The sequence below is a fragment of the Anomaloglossus baeobatrachus genome, chromosome 3, assembly GCF_048569485.1.
Source record: "Anomaloglossus baeobatrachus isolate aAnoBae1 chromosome 3, aAnoBae1.hap1, whole genome shotgun sequence".
NCBI classification, from domain to species: domain Eukaryota; kingdom Metazoa; phylum Chordata; class Amphibia; order Anura; family Aromobatidae; genus Anomaloglossus; species Anomaloglossus baeobatrachus.
The window spans coordinates 694,817,264-694,835,580 of record NC_134355.1 but is presented as its reverse complement, the minus strand read 5'-3'; the positions used below and the strand labels follow the sequence as shown (position 1 = coordinate 694,835,580).

Below are 18,317 nucleotides of genomic sequence, written 5' to 3'. Positions count from 1 at the left end.
TCACATATCTACATCCACCGGGACCAGGAGAGGACCACACTGTGCCAACCTCACATATCTACATCCACTGAGACCAGGAGAGGACCACACTGTGCCAACCTCACATCCCTACAGCTACCCAGACCAGGAGAGGACCACACTGTGCCAACCTCACATATCTACAGCCACCCAGACCAGGAGTAGACCATACTGTGCCAACCTCACATATCTACAGCCACCCAGACCAGGAGTAGACCACACTGTGCCAACCTCACATACCTACAGCCACCACAACCAAGAGAGGACCACACTGTGCCAAACTCACATACCTACAGCCACCGAGACAAAGAGAGGACCACACTGTGCCAACCTCACATACCTACAGCCACCCAGACCAAGAGAGGACCACACTGTGCCAACCTCACATACCTACATCCACCCAGACCAGGAGAGGACCACACTGTGCTAACCTCACATACCTACATCCACCCAGACCAGGAGAGGACCACACTGTGCCAACCTCACATCCCTACAGCCACCCAGACCAGGAGAGGACCACACTGTGCCAACCTCACATATCTACAGCCACCCAGACCAGGAGAAGATTACACTGTGCCAACCTCACATATCTACAGCCACCCAGACTAGGAGAGTACCACACTGTGCCAACCTCACATATCTACAGCCACCCAGATCAGGAGTAGACCACACTGTGCCAACCTCACATATCTACAGCCACCCAGACCAGGAGTAGACCACATTGTGCCAAACTCACATACCTACATCCACCCAGACCAGATGAGGACCTCACTGTGCCAACCTCACATACCTACAGCCACTCAGACAAGGAGAGGACTACACTGTGCCAACCTCACATATCTACAGCCAACCAGACCAGGAGTAGACCACACTGTGCAAACCTCACATATCTACAGCCACCCAGACCAGGAGTAGACCACACTGTGCCAACCTCACATACCTACAGCCACCCAGACCAAGAGAGGACCACACTGTGCCAACCTCACATACCTACATCCACCCAGACCAGAAGAGGACCTCACTGTGCCAACCTCACATACCTACATCCACCCAGACCAGATGAGGACCTCACTGTGCCAACCTCACATATCTACATCCACTGAGACCAGGAGAGGACCACACTGTGCCAACCTCACATCCCTACAGCTACCCAGACCAGGAGAGGACCACACTGTGCCAACCTCACATATCTACAGCCACCCAGACCAGGAGTAGACCATACTGTGCCAACCTCACATATCTACAGCCACCCAGACCAGGAGTAGACCACACTGTGCCAACCTCACATACCTACAGCCACCACAACCAAGAGAGGACCACACTGTGCCAAACTCACATACCTACAGCCACCGAGACCAGGAGAGGACCACACTGTGCCAACCTCACATCCCTACAGCTACCCAGACCAGGAGAGGACCACACTGTGCCAACCTCACATATCTACAGCCACCCAGACCAGGAGTAGACCATACTGTGCCAACCTCACATATCTACAGCCACCCAGACCAGGAGTAGACCACACTGTGCCAACCTCACATACCTACAGCCACCCAGACCAAGAGAGGACCACACTGTGCCAACCTCACATACCTACATCCACCCAGACCAGAAGAGGACCTCACTGTGCCAACCTCACATACCTACATCCACCCAGACCAGATGAGGACCTCACTGTGCCAACCTCACATATCTACATCCACTGAGACCAGGAGAGGACCACACTGTGCCAACCTCACATCCCTACAGCTACCCAGACCAGGAGAGGACCACACTGTGCCAACCTCACATATCTACAGCCACCCAGACCAGGAGTAGACCATACTGTGCCAACCTCACATATCTACAGCCACCCAGACCAGGAGTAGACCACACTGTGCCAACCTCACATACCTACAGCCACCACAACCAAGAGAGGACCACACTGTGCCAAACTCACATACCTACAGCCACCGAGACCAAGAGAGGACCACACTGTGCCAACCTCACATACCTACAGCCACCCAGACCAAGAGAGGACCACACTGTGCCAACCTCACATACCTACATCCACCCAGACCAGGAGAGGACCACACTGTGCTAACCTCACATACCTACATCCACCCAGACCAGGAGAGGACCACACTGTGCCAACCTCACATCCCTACAGCCACCCAGACCAGGAGAGGACCACACTGTGCCAACCTCACATATCTACAGCCACCCAGACCAGGAGAAGATTACACTGTGCCAACCTCACATATCTACAGCCACCCAGACTAGGAGAGTACCACACTGTGCCAACCTCACATATCTACAGCGACCCAGATCAGGAGTAGACCACACTGTGCCAACCTCACATATCTACAGCCACCCAGACCAGGAGTAGACCACATTGTGCCAAACTCACATACCTACATCCACCCAGACCAGATGAGGACCTCACTGTGCCAACCTCACATACCTACAGCCACTCAGACAAGGAGAGGACTACACTGTGACACTGTGCCAACCTCACATATCTACAGCCAACCAGACCAGGAGTAGACCACACTGTGCAAACCTCACATATCTACAGCCACCCAGACCAGGAGTAGACCACACTGTGCCAACCTCACATACCTACAGCCACCCAGACCAAGAGAGGACCACACTGTGCCAACCTCACATACCTACATCCACCCAGACCAGAAGAGGACCTCACTGTGCCAACCTCACATACCTACATCCACCCAGACCAGATGAGGACCTCACTGTGCCAACCTCACATCCCTACATCCACCCAGACCAGGAGAGGACCACACTGTGCCAAACTCACATCCCTACATCCATCGAGACCAGGAGAGGACCACACTGTGCCAACCTTACATCCCTACATCCACCGAGACCAGGAGAGGACCACACTGTGCCAACCTCACATATCTATATCCACCGAGACTAGGAGAGGACCACACTGTGCCAACCTCACATCCCTACATCCACCGAGACCAGGAGAGGACCACACTGTGCCATCCTCACATACCTACAGCCACCTACACTAGGAGAGGACCACACTGTGCCAACCTCACATCCCTACATCCACCGAGACCAGGAGAGGACCACTCTGTGCCAACCTCACATCCCTACAGCCACCGAGACCAGAAGAGGACCACGCTGTGCCAACCTCACATCCCTACATCCACCGAGACCAGGAGAGGACCACACTGTGCCAACCTCACATATCTACAGCCACCCAGACAAGGAGTAGACCACACTGTGCCAACCTGACATATCTACAGCCAGGAGAAGACCACACTGTGCCAACCTCACATATCTACATCCACCGGGACCAGGAGAGGACCACACTGTGCCAACCTCACATATCTACATCCACTGAGACCAGGAGAGGACCACACTGTGCCAACCTCACATCCCTACAGCTACCCAGACCAGGAGAGGACCACACTGTGCCAACCTCACATATCTACAGCCACCCAGACCAGGAGTAGACCATACTGTGCCAACCTCACATATCTACAGCCACCCAGACCAGGAGTAGACCACACTGTGCCAACCTCACATACCTACAGCCACCACAACCAAGAGAGGACCACACTGTGCCAAACTCACATACCTACAGCCACCGAGACCAAGAGAGGACCACACTGTGCCAACCTCACATACCTACAGCCACCCAGACCAAGAGAGGACCACACTGTGCCAACCTCACATACCTACATCCACCCAGACCAGGAGAGGACCACACTGTGCTAACCTCACATACCTACATCCACCCAGACCAGGAGAGGACCACACTGTGCCAACCTCACATCCCTACAGCCACCCAGACCAGGAGAGGACCACACTGTGCCAACCTCACATATCTACAGCCACCCAGACCAGGAGAAGATTACACTGTGCCAACCTCACATATCTACAGCCACCCAGACTAGGAGAGTACCACACTGTGCCAACCTCACATATCTACAGCCACCCAGATCAGGAGTAGACCACACTGTGCCAACCTCACATATCTACAGCCACCCAGACCAGGAGTAGACCACATTGTGCCAAACTCACATACCTACATCCACCCAGACCAGATGAGGACCTCACTGTGCCAACCTCACATACCTACATCCACCCAGACCAGAAGAGGACCTCACTGTGCCAACCTCACATACCTACATCCACTCAGACAAGGAGAGGACTACACTGTGCCAACCTCACATATCTACAGCCACCCACACCAGGAGAGGACCACACTGTGCCTACCTCACATATCTACATCCACCCACACCAGGAGAGGACCACATTGTGCCAACCTCACATATCTACATCCACCCAGACAAGGGGAGGACCACACTGTGCCAACTTCACATACCTACATCCACCCAGACCAGGAGAGGACCACACTGTGCCTACCTCACATACCTACAGTCACCCAGACCAGGAGTAGACCACACTGTGCCAACCTCACATACCTACAGCCACCACAACCAAGAGAGGACCACACTGTGCCAAACTCACATACCTACAGCCACCGAGACCAAGAGAGGACCACACTGTGCCAACCTCACATACCTACAGCCACCCAGACCAAGAGAGGACCACACTGTGCCAACCTCACATACCTACATCCACCCAGACCAGGAGAGGACCACACTGTGCCAACCTCACATATCTACAGCCACCCAGACCAGGAGAAGATCACACTGTGCCAACCTCACATATCTACAGCCACCCAGACTAGGAGAGGACCACACTGTGCCAACCTCACATATCTACAGCCACCCAGACCAGGAGTAGACCACACTGTGCCAACCTCACATATCTACAGCCACCCAGACCAGGAGTAGACCACACTGTGCCAAACTCACATCCCTACAGCCACCCAGACCAGGAGAAGACCACACTGTGCCAACCTCACATACCTACAGCCACCCAGACCAAGAGAGGACCACACTGTGCCAACCTCACATACCTACATCCACCCAGACCAGAAGAGGACCTCACTGTGCCAACCTCACATACCTACAGCCACTCAGACAAGGAGAGGACTACACTGTGCCAACCTCACATATCTACAGCCACCCAGACCAGGAGTAGACCACACTGTGCCAACCTTACATACCTACAGCCACCCAGACCAAGAGATGACCACACTGTGCCAACCTCACATACCTACATCCACCCAGACCAGAAGAGGACCTCACTGTGCCAACCTCACATACCTACATCCACTCAGACAAGGAGAGGACTACACTGTGCCAACCTCACATATCTACAGCCACCCACACCAGGAGAGGACCACACTGTGCCTACCTCACATATCTACATCCACCCACACCAGGAGAGGACCACACTGTGCCAACCTCACATATCTACATCCACCCAGACCAGGGGAGGACCACACTGTGCCAACTTCACATACCTACATCCACCCAGACCAGGAGACGACCACACTGTGCCTACCTCACATACCTACAGTCACCCAGACCAGGGTAGGACCCCACTGTGCCAACCTCACATACCTACATCCACCCAGACCAGGAGAGGACCACACTGTGCCAAACTCACATCCCTACATCCATCGAGACCAGGAGAGGACCACACTGTGCCAACCTTACATCCCTACATCCACCGAGACCAGGAGAGGACCACACTGTGCCAACCTCACATATCTATATCCACCGAGACTAGGAGAGGACCACACTGTGCCAACCTCACATCCCTACATCCACCGAGACCAGGAGAGGACCACACTGTGCCATCCTCACATACCTACAGCCACCTACACTAGGAGAGGACCACACTGTGCCAACCTCACATCCCTACATCCACCGAGACCAGGAGAGGACCACTCTGTGCCAACCTCACATCCCTACAGCCACCGAGACCAGAAGAGGACCACGCTGTGCCAACCTCACATCCCTACATCCACCGAGACCAGGAGAGGACCACACTGTGCCAACCTCACATATCTACAGCCACCCAGACAAGGAGTAGACCACACTGTGCCAACCTGACATATCTACAGCCAGGAGAAGACCACACTGTGCCAACCTCACATATCTACATCCACCGGGACCAGGAGAGGACCACACTGTGCCTACCTCACATATCTACATCCACTGAGACCAGGAGAGGACCACACTGTGCCAACCTCACATCCCTACAGCTACCCAGACCAGGAGAGGACCACACTGTGCCAACCTCACATATCTACAGCCACCCAGACCAGGAGTAGACCATACTGTGCCAACCTCACATATCTACAGCCACCCAGACCAGGAGTAGACCACACTGTGCCAACCTCACATACCTACAGCCACCACAACCAAGAGAGGACCACACTGTGCCAAACTCACATACCTACAGCCACCGAGACCAAGAGAGGACCACACTGTGCCAACCTCACATACCTACAGCCACCCAGACCAAGAGAGGACCACACTGTGCCAACCTCACATACCTACATCCACCCAGACCAGGAGAGGACCACACTGTGCTAACCTCACATACCTACATCCACCCAGACCAGGAGAGGACCACACTGTGCCAACCTCACATCCCTACAGCCACTTAGACCAGGAGAGGACCACACTGTGCCAACCTCACATATCTACAGCCACCCAGACCAGGAGAAGATTACACTGTGCCAACCTCACATATCTACAGCCACCCAGACTAGGAGAGTACCACACTGTGCCAACCTCACATATCTACAGCCACCCAGATCAGGAGTAGACCACACTGTGCCAACCTCACATATCTACAGCCACCCAGACCAGGAGTAGACCACATTGTGCCAAACTCACATACCTACATCCACCAAGACCAGATGAGGACCTCACTGTGCCAACCTCACATACCTACAGCCACTCAGACAAGGAGAGGACTACACTGTGCCAACCTCACATATCTACAGCCAACCAGACCAGGAGTAGACCACACTGTGCAAACCTCACATATCTACAGCCACCCAGACCAGGAGTAGACCACACTGTGCCAACCTCACATACCTACAGCCACCCAGACCAAGAGAGGACCACACTGTGCCAACCTCACATACCTACATCCACCCAGACCAGAAGAGGACCTCACTGTGCCAACCTCACATACCTACATCCACTCAGACAAGGAGAGGACTACACTGTGCCAACCTCACATATCTACAGCCACCCACACCAGGAGAGGACCACACTGTGCCTACCTCACATATCTACATCCACCCACACCAGGAGAGGACCACATTGTGCCAACCTCACATATCTACATCCACCCAGACCAGGGGAGGACCACACTGTGCCAACTTCACATACCTACATCCACCCAGACCAGGAGAGGACCACACTGTGCCTACCTCACATACCTACAGTCACCCAGACCAGGAGTAGACCACACTGTGCCAACCTCACATACCTACAGCCACCACAACCAAGAGAGGACCACACTGTGCCAAACTCACATACCTACAGCCACCGAGACCAAGAGAGGACCACACTGTGCCAACCTCACATACCTACAGCCACCCAGACCAAGAGAGGACCACACTGTGCCAACCTCACATACCTACATCCACCCAGACCAGGAGAGGACCACACTGTGCCAACCTCACATATCTACAGCCACCCAGACCAGGAGAAGATCACACTGTGCCAACCTCACATATCTACAGCCACCCAGACTAGGAGAGGACCACACTGTGCCAACCTCACATATCTACAGCCACCCAGACCAGGAGTAGACCACACTGTGCCAACCTCACATATCTACAGCCACCCAGACCAGGAGTAGACCACACTGTGCCAAACTCACATCCCTACAGCCACCCAGACCAGGAGAAGACCACACTGTGCCAACCTCACATACCTACAGCCACCCAGACCAAGAGAGGACCACACTGTGCCAACCTCACATACCTACATCCACCCAGACCAGAAGAGGACCTCACTGTGCCAACCTCACATACCTACAGCCACTCAGACAAGGAGAGGACTACACTGTGCCAACCTCACATATCTACAGCCACCCAGACCAGGAGTAGACCACACTGTGCCAACCTTACATACCTACAGCCACCCAGACCAAGAGAGGACCACACTGTGCCAACCTCACATACCTACATCCACCCAGACCAGAAGAGGACCTCACTGTGCCAACCTCACATACCTACATCCACTCAGACAAGGAGAGGACTACACTGTGCCAACCTCACATATCTACAGCCACCCACACCAGGAGAGGACCACACTGTGCCTACCTCACATATCTACATCCACCCACACCAGGAGAGGACCACACTGTGCCAACCTCACATATCTACATCCACCCAGACCAGGGGAGGACCACACTGTGCCAACTTCACATACCTACATCCACCCAGACCAGGAGACGACCACACTGTGCCTACCTCACATACCTACAGTCACCCAGACCAGGGGAGGACCCCACTGTGCCAACCTCACATACCTACATCCACCCAGACCAGGGGAGGACCACACTGTGCCAACCTCACTGTGCCAACCTACATCCACCTAGACCAACAGAGGACCACACTGTGCCAAACTCACATATCTACTGTCAACCAGACCATGAGAGGACAACACTGTGCCAACCTCACATACTTACATCCAGCCAGACCAGGAGAGGACCACACTGTGCCAACCTCACATATCTACAGTCACCCAGACCAAAATAGAACAACACTGTGCCAATTTGACCTACCTACATCCACTGAGACCAAGAGAGGACCACACTGTGGCAACCTCACATATCTATGACCACCCAGACCAGGAGAGGACCACACTGTGCCAACCCCACATACCTACAGCCACCCAGACCAGGAGAGGACCAGAGGACCACACTGTGCCAACCTCACATTCCTACAGCCACCCAGACCAGGGGAGGAATCCCACTGTGCCAAACTCACATACCTACAGCCACCCAGACCAGGGGAGGACCACACTGTGCCAACCTCACATACCTACAGCCACCCAGACCAGGGGAGGAACACACTGTGCCAACCTCACATACCTACAGCCACCCAGACCAGGGGAGGAACACACTGTGCCAACCTCACATCCCTACATCCACCGAGACCAGGAGAGGACCACACTGTGCCATCCAGACCAGGAGAGGACCACACTGTGCCACCCAGACCAGGAGAGGACCACACTGTGCCTCCCAGACCAGGAGAGGACCACACTGTGCCAACGTCACATCCCTACATCCACAGAGACCAGGGGAGGACCACACTGTGCCATCCAGACCAGGAGAGGACCACACTGTGCCACCCAGACCAGGGGAGGACCACACTGTGCAAACCTCACATCCCTACATCCACCCAGACCAGGAGAGGACCACACTGTGCCAACCTCACATCCCTACATCCACCCAGACCAGGAGAGGACCACACTGTGCCAAACTCACATCCCTACATCCACCCAGACCAGGAGAGGACCACACTGTGCCATCCTCACATACCTACATCCATCCAGACCAGGAGAGGACCACACTGTGCCAACCTCACATCCCTACATCCACCGAGACCAGGAGAAGACCACGCTGTGCCAACCTCACATATCAACATCCACCGAGACTAGGAGAGGACCACACTGTGCCAACCTCACATCCCTACATCCACCGAGACCAGGAGAGGACCACACTGTGCCACCCAGACCAGGGGAGGACCACACTGTGCCAACCTCACATCCCTACATCCACCCAGACCAGGAGAGGACCACACTGTGCCAACCTCACATCCCTACATCAATCGAGACCAGGAGAGGACCACACTGTGCCAACCTCACATCCCTGCATCCACCGAGACCAGGAGAGGACCACACTGTGCCAACCTCACATATCTACATCCACCGAGACTAGGAGAGGACCACACTGTGCCAACCTCACATCCCTACATCCACCGAGACCAGGAGAGGACCACACTGTGCCAACCTCACATCCCTACAGCCACCGAGACCAGGAGAGGACCACGCTGTGCCAACCTCACATCCCTACATCCACCGAGACCAGGAGAGGACCACACTGTGCCAACCTCACATATCTACATCCACCGAGACTAGGAGAGGACCACACTGTGCCAACCTCACATATCTACAGCCACCCAGACAAGGAGTAGACCACACTGTGCCAACCTGACATATCTACAGCCAGGAGAAGACCACACTGTGCCAACCTCACATATCTACATCCACCGGGACCAGGAGAGGACCACACTGTGCCAACCTCACATATCTACATCCACTGAGACCAGAAGAGGACCACACTGTGCCAACCTCACATCCCTACAGCCACCCAGACCAGGAGAGGACCACACTGTGCCAACCTCACATATCTACAGCCACCCAGACTAGGAGAGGATCACACTGTGCCAACCTCACATATCTACAGCCACCCAGACCAGGAGTAGACCACACTGTGCCAACCTCACATATCTACAGCCACCCAGACCAGGAGTAGACCACACTATGCCAACCTCACATACCTACAGCGACCACAACCAAGAGAGGACCACACTGTGCCAAACTCACATACCTACAGCCACCGAGACCAAGAGAGGACCACACTGTGCCAACCTCACATACCTACAGCCACCCAGACCAAGAGAGGACCACACTGTGCCAACCTCACATACCTACATCCACCCAGACCAGGAGAGGACCACACTGTGCTAACCTCACATACCTACATCCACCCAGACCAGAAGAGGACCTCACTGTGCCAACCTCACATACCTACAGCCACTTAGACAAGGAGAGGACTACACTGTGCCAACCTCACATATCTACAGCCACCCAGACCAGGAGTAGACCACACTGTGCCAACCTCACATATCTACAGCCACCCAGACCAGGAGTAGACCACACTGTGCCAACCTCACATACCTACAGCCACCCAGACCAAGAGAGGACCACACTGTGCCTACCTCACATATCTACATCCACCCAGACCAGGAGAGGACCACACTGTGCCTACCTCACATACTTACAGTCACCCAGACCAGGGGAGGACCCCACTGTGCCAACCTCACATACCTACATCCACCCAGACCAGGGGAGGACCACACTGTGCCAACCTCACTGTGCCAACCTACATCCACCTAGACCAACAGAGGACCACACTGTGCCAAACTCACATATCTACTGTCAGCCAGACCATGAGAGGACAACACTGTGCCAACCTCACATACTTACATCCAGCCAGACCAGGAGAGGACCACACTGTGCCAACCTCACATATCTACAGCCACCCAGACCAAAAAAGAACCACACTGTGCCAATTTGACCTACGTACATCCACTGAGACCAAGAGAGGACCACACTGTGGCAACCTCACATACCTACATCCACCCAGACAAGGGGAGGACCACACTGTGCCAACCTCACATACCTACAGCCACCCAGACCAGGAGAGGACCAGAGGACCACACTGTGCCAACCCCACATACCTACAGCCACCCAGACCAGGAGAGGACCAGAGGACCACACTGTGCCAACCTCACATTCCTACAGCCACCCAGACCAGGGGAGGAACACAATGTGCCAACCTCACATACATACAGCCACCCAGACCAGGAGAGGACCACACAGTGCCAATTTCACATACCTACATCCACCCAGACCAGGAGGGGACCACAATATGCCAACCTCACATACCTACAGTCACTCAGACCAGGAGAGGACCACACTGTGCCAACCTCATATATCTGCAGTCACCCAGACCAGGAAAGAACCACACTGTGCCAACCTCACATATCTACAGCCACCCAGACCGCGAGAGGACAACACTGTGCCAACCTCCCATATTTACAGTCACCCAAAGCATGAAAGGACCTCAGTGTGCCAGCCTCACATATCTAGAGTCACTCAGACCAGAAGAGGACCACACTGTGCCAACCTCGAATATCTACAGCTACCCAGACCAGAAGAGCACCACACTGTTCCAACCTCACATGCCTACAGCCACCCAGACCAGGGGAGGACCCCACTGTGCCAACCTCACATACATACAGTCACCCAGACCAGGAGAGGACCACACTGTGCCAACCTCACATATCTACAGCCACCCAGACCAGGAGAGGACCACACTGTGCCAACCTCACATGCCTACAGCCACCCAGACCAGGTGAGGACCACACTGTGCCAACCTCACATACCTACAGTCACCCAGACTAGGAGAGGACCACACTGTGCCAACCTCACATATCTACAGCCACCCAGACCAGGAGAGGACCACACTGTGCCAACCTCACATACCTACATCCACCCAGACCAGGTGAGGACCACACTGTGCCAACCTCACATACCTACATCCACCCAGACCAGGTGAGGACCACACTGTGCCAACCTCACATATCTACAGCCACCCAGACCGCGAGAGGACAACACTGTGCCAACCTCCCATATTTACAGTCACCCAAAGCATGAAAGGACCTCAGTGTGCCAGCCTCACATATCTAGAGCCACTCAGACCAGAAGAGGACCACACTGTGCCAACCTCGAATATCTACAGCCACCCAGACCAGAAGAGCACCACACTGTTCCAACCTCACATGCCTACAGCCACCCAGACCAGGAGAGGACCCCACTGTGCCAACCTCACATACCTACAGTCACTCAGACCAGGAGAGGACCACACTGTGCCAACCTCACATATCTACAGCCACCCAGACCAGGAGAGGACCACACTGTGCCAACCTCACATGCCTACAGCCACCCAGACCAGCGGAGGACCCCACTGTGCCAACCTCACATACCTACAGTCACCCAGACCAGGAGAGGACCACACTGTGCCAACCTCACATGCCTACAGCCACCCAGACCAGGGGAGGACCCCACTGTGCCAACCTCACATACCTACAGTCACCCAGACCAGGAGAGGACCACACTGTGCCAACCTCACATGCCTACAGCCACCCAGACCAGGGGAGGACCCCACTGTGCCAACCTCACATACCTACAGCCACCCAGACCAGGGGAGGACCACACTGTGCCAACTTCACATATCTAGAAGTCGCCCACATCAGGAGAGGACCTCACTGTGCCAATTTAACACTTTAGCAGTCACCCAGAGAACCCCGCCCGTGCTTTAATGCTTCAGAACAACATACAAAAGCATTAGTATAAATAGACCATGCACTCAGCACTTTGTACAGATATTGGCAGTGACCGGGTCATGCAGCGTTATTGCAGTGCCACTATTTGTTATATTGATGGCTGGACCGTACACTACAAGCACTATTTATTTGTGAATTGTAAGCTCTTGTGATCGGGGCCCTCGCTCCTCCTGGTAATTGTAGATTTTGTGTAACTCTGTAATGTTTGATATTATCTGCACACATCTCGTCTGTAAAGCCGCCCAGGATTGTCGCATCCATTAGATGCAACAACCCCAGCACTTTACCTGGATTTACCCGATTGCTCTGGTGCGGTGGCAATCGGGGTAATAAGGGGTTAATCACAGCTCACAGCTAGATTAGTAATGGGGGCGTCTATGAGACCCCCCCACCACTAATCTGTAACTGAAAAGAAATAAACACAAAACATAGAAAAAATCCTTTATTTGAAATAAAATACAAAGAAAGACCCTCTTTCACCACTTTAACCCCAAAAATTCCCCTGCAGGTCCGATGTAATCCACACGAGGTCCCACGATGATTCGGTTCTGCTACATCCGAGCCTGGAGAGACCAAATCCATGTCCGATCCCTCCAGGCTCCGGGAAACACTGACAAGCAGGACCCGGCTGGCAGCTGTGACATCACTCAGCTTACCGGAGGTCATACCCGGGTTCTCATGGTATGACCTCGGGTGACCTAAGTACCGCACTCTGGTCACCGCATCACCCCTCTCAGCTGGCACTGTCAGTATTAAAGGGGTGGCCGGGTGCGGGGCATGGCCCCGTGTTAACAGTGACAGTGCCGGCAGGGGAGACGGGGATGTGGGGCAGCCTTGCACTCCCCTCCCCCGGGCCAGCACTGTCAGTGTTAAAGGGGTGGTGGGGTGCAGGGCACAGCCCCGTGCTTTAACAGTGACAGAGCCGGCCAGGAATCTGGGAGTGTGAGGCTGCACGACACCACCCTCTCCCCAGCTGGCCCTGTCAGTGAGAACCTGGGTATGACCTCCGGTGAACTGAGTGATGTCACAGCTTCCAGCCGGTTCCCCCCTTGTCAGTGTTTCCCGGAGCTTGGAGAGATCGGACATGTTTTCAGTCTCTCCAGGCTTGGATGTAGCAGAGCTGAATCGTCATGGAACCTCGTGTGGATTACGTCGGACTTGCAGGAAAGTTTTTGAGGTTAATAAAGGGGTGAAAGCGGGTCTTTCTTTGTATTTTATTTCAAATAAAGGATTTTTGGGGTGTTTGTGTTTATTTATTTGTTTTCACTTACAGATTAGTGATGCGGATGTCTCATAGATGCCTCCCATTACTAATCTAGGGCTTAGTATCAGCTGTGAGCTGAGATTAACCCCTTATTACCCAGACTGCCATCGCACCAGGGAAATTGGGAAGAGCCGGGTAAAGTTCTGGGGTTGTCACATCTAATGGATAAGACAACTCTGGGTGGCTACAGGATGATATTTTTAGGCTGTGGGGCTCCCAATAACATGGGTCTCCCCAGCCTGACAATACCAGCCGCCAGCTGTCTGGCTTTATCTTGGCTGGGTATCAAATTTTGAGGGGACCACACGCCATTTATTTATGTTAACTGTACACTATAGACCAGCCCACCGGCATCTGTGATTGGAAGCGTCAGACAGGCTGTCACACAGGCTGGGGGCGCTGTCTGACTGCAACCAATCACATATGCTGGTGGGTGGGGGAAGCGGTAAATATGTATGAGCCTAATGAGTAGCCCTGAAAGAAGAATGAGAGGCTGTGAGAGCAGTGTGACAGCTGCGCCGGGGATCGGTGACTATGAAGCGCTTGCTCCTACTCCCTTTGTGCCGGATCCTCGTCCCCATAGGTTATATGGGGAGGGCATTCGACCAGATACCGGGGATCAATCGCCCGCCAACCCCGAGTTGGTGGGGGATTGATCTGTGAATCCTCCCATCACTAGTGAGAAACGCAGGGACAAAAGGCAAGAAGATAGAACATGCTGCATTTTTTTTTTGTCAGATGTTTGTGACAAATAAACTGCAGACAAAAAAAAACTGCAGACAAAAAACACTGCAGACAAAAAACACTGCAGACAAAAAAAAACTGCAGACAAAAAACACTGCAGACAAAAAAAACTGCAGACAAAAAAAACTGCAGACAAAAAAAACTGCAGACAAAAAAAAACTGCACTTTGTGCACAGCCAATCTGAATTCTCATACACTTTGCTGGGAAGTCAAAAGTAAAAACTTTCTGACAACAAAACTGCACCTAAAAAAGCGACAAAAATGCAACAAAAAATGCAACGTGCGTATATAGCCTTAAGGGTACAGGATATTTTCCATAATGACTCGGAGGAGGAAGCAGGACTCACAGGCTTTCTCTATGAGGGGGAGGAGGAAGCAGGACTCACAGGCTTTCTCTATGAGGGGGAGGAGGAAGCAGGACTCACAGGCTTTCTCTATGAGGGGGAGGAGGAAGCAGGGCTCACAGGCTTTTTCTATGAGGGGGAGGAGGAAGCAGGACTCACAGGCTTTCTCTATGAGGGGGAGGAGGAAGCAGGACTCACAGGCTTTTTCTATGAGGGGGAGGAGGAAGCAGGACTCACAGGCTTTTTCTATGAGGGGGAGGAGGAAGCAGGACTCACAGGCTTTCTCTATGAGGGGGAGGAGGAAGCAGGGCTCACAGGCTCTCTCTATGAGGGGGAAGCAGGACTCACAGGCTTTTTCTATGAGGGGGAGGAGGAAGCAGGACTCACAGGCTTTTTCTATGAGGGGGAGGAGGAAGCAGGACTCACAGGCTTTCTCTATGATGGGGAGAAGGAAGCAGGACTCACAGGCTTTCACTATGAGTGGCTGCAGGCAGCAGGACTCACAGGCTTTCTCTATGAGTGGAAGCGGGAAGCAGGGCTCACAGGCTCTCTCTATGAGGGGGAGGAGGAAGCAGGACTCACAGGGTTTCTCTATGAGGGGGGAGGAGGAAGCAGGGCTCACAGGCTTTCTCTATGAGGGGGAAGCAGGACTCACAGGCTTTCTCTATGAGGGGGAAGCAGGACTCACAGGCTTTCTCTATGAGGGGGAGGGGGAAGCAGGACTCACAGGCTTGCTCTATGAGGGGGAGGAGGAAGCAGGGCTCACAGGCTTTCTCTATGAGGGGGAGGAGGAAGCAGGGCTCACAGGCTCTCTCTATGAGGGGGAGGAGGAAGCAGGGCTCACAGGCTCTCTCTATGAGGGGGAGGAGGAATCAGGGCTCACAGGCTTTCTCTATGAGGGGGTGGGGGAAGCAGGACTCACAGGCTTTCTCTATGAGGGGGAGGGGAAAGCAGGACTCACAGGCTCTCTCTATGAGGGGGTGGGGGAAGCAGGACTCACAGGCTTTCTCTATGAGGGGGAGGAGGAAGAAGGACTCACAGGCTTTTTCTATGAGGGGGAGGAGGAAGCAGGACTCACAGGCTTTCTCTATGAGGGGGAGGGCGAAGCAGGACTCACAGGCTTTCTCTATGAGGGGGAGGAGGAAGCAGGACTCACAGGCTTTCTCTATGAGGGGGAGGAGGAAGCAGGACTCACAGGCTCTCTCTATGAGGGGGAGGAGGAAGCAGGACTCACAGGCTTTTTCTATGAGGGGGAGGAGGAAGCAGGACTCACAGGCTTTTTCTATGAGGGGGAGGAGGAAGCATGACTCACAGGCTTTCTCTATGAGTGGAAGCGGGAAGCAGGCCTCACAGGCTTTCTCTATGAGAGGGAGGAGGAAGCAGGGCTCACAGGCTCTCTCTATGAGAGGGAGGAGGAAGCAGGACTCACAGGCTTTCTCTATGAGGGGGAGGGGGAAGCAGGACTCACAGGCTTTTTCTATCAGGGGGAGGAGGAAGCATGACTCACAGGCTTTCTCTATGAGTGGAAGCGGGAAGCAGGCCTCACAGGCTCTCTCTATGAGAGGGAGGAGGAAGCAGGGCTCACAGGCTCTCTCTATGAGAGGGAGGAGGAAGCAGGACTCACAGGCTTTCTCTATGAGGGGGAGGGGGAAGCAGGACTCACAGGCTTTCTCTATGAGGGGGAGGGGGAAGCAGGACTCACATGCTTTTTCTATGAGGGGGAAGCAGGACTCACAGGCTTTCTCTATGAGAGGGAGGGGGATGCAGGACTCACAGGCTTTCTCTATGAGGGGGAGGGGGAAGCAGGACTCACAGGCTTTCTCTATGGGTGGGTGAGGGAAGCAGGACTCACAGGCTTTCTCTAGAAGTCGGGAGGAAGAAGCCGGACTTACAGGCTTTCTCTATGAGTGGGTGGGAGATGCAGGACTCACAGGCTCTCTCTATAAGTGAGAGGAGGAAGCAGGACTCACAGGCTCTCTCTATGAGTGGGTGGGAGATGCAGGACTCACAGGCTTTCTCTATGAGTGGGTGGGAGATGCAGGACTCACAGGCTTTCTCTATAAGTGAGAGGAGGAAGCAGGACTCACAGGCTCTCTCTATGAGTGGGTGGGAGATGCAGGACTCACAGGCTTTCTCTATAAGTGAGAGGAGGAAGCAGGACTCACAGGCTCTCTCTATGAGTGGGTGGGAGATGCAGGACTCACAGGCTTTCTCTATGAGGGGAGGGGGAAGCAGGACTCACAGGTTTTCTCTATGGGTGGGTGGGAGATGCAGGACTCACAGGCTTTCTCTATGAGGGGGAAGCAGGACTCACAGGCTTTCTCTATGAGTGGGTGGGAGATGCAGGACTCACAGGCTTTCTCTATGAGTGGGTGGGAGATGCAGGACTCACAGGCTTTCTCTATCAGTGGAGGAAGCAGGACTCACAGGCTTTCTCTATGAGTGGGTGGGAGATGCAGGACTCACAGGCTTTCTCTATGAGTGGGTGGGAGATGCAGGACTCACAGGCTTTCTCTATGAGTGGAAGGGAGAAGATCCCTGACAAATAATGGAGTGGGGCTATCCCAACAATTTAGGCAAGGTCTCGCTGATCCACCTCCCTCAGATTCCCCCTTGGGTCACCTGTAGGAGACGCATGACAGTGTGCATGCTGCTGTACAGGTATTAATCACACAAGCCAGGCTGTACCACACAGACAACGTGGGCCCCGGAGCGGGTCACAGCACAGGCAACAGCACCTGACCAGTGATGCCGGAGAACGCTTCCATTTTGGAGCTCTAGCTACAGCAGCGAGATGACCACCAGAGGGCGCAGTCATGAAGGAGTCTGACTGATGAATCCGGGCGCTGGG

General features: G+C 53.9%; 1 protein-coding gene across 5 annotated transcripts in view; it reads right to left on the bottom strand.

Moving 5' to 3' along the window:
- Positions 1–18,317, bottom strand: part of MAPRE3 (microtubule associated protein RP/EB family member 3) — a 191,921-nt gene that overhangs the window by 82,730 nt on the left and 90,874 nt on the right. For 2 of the 5 annotated variants that reach the window (XM_075341337.1, XM_075341338.1), the window contains exon 3: positions 18,205–18,312. The exons of the other annotated variants lie outside the window; for them this stretch is intronic. In XM_075341337.1, the coding sequence (XP_075197452.1) occupies positions 18,205–18,284 (80 nt within the window). In that variant the 5' untranslated portion in view covers positions 18,285–18,312. The remainder of the gene's footprint in view (positions 1–18,204; positions 18,313–18,317) is intronic. 5 annotated transcript variants of the gene reach the window in all.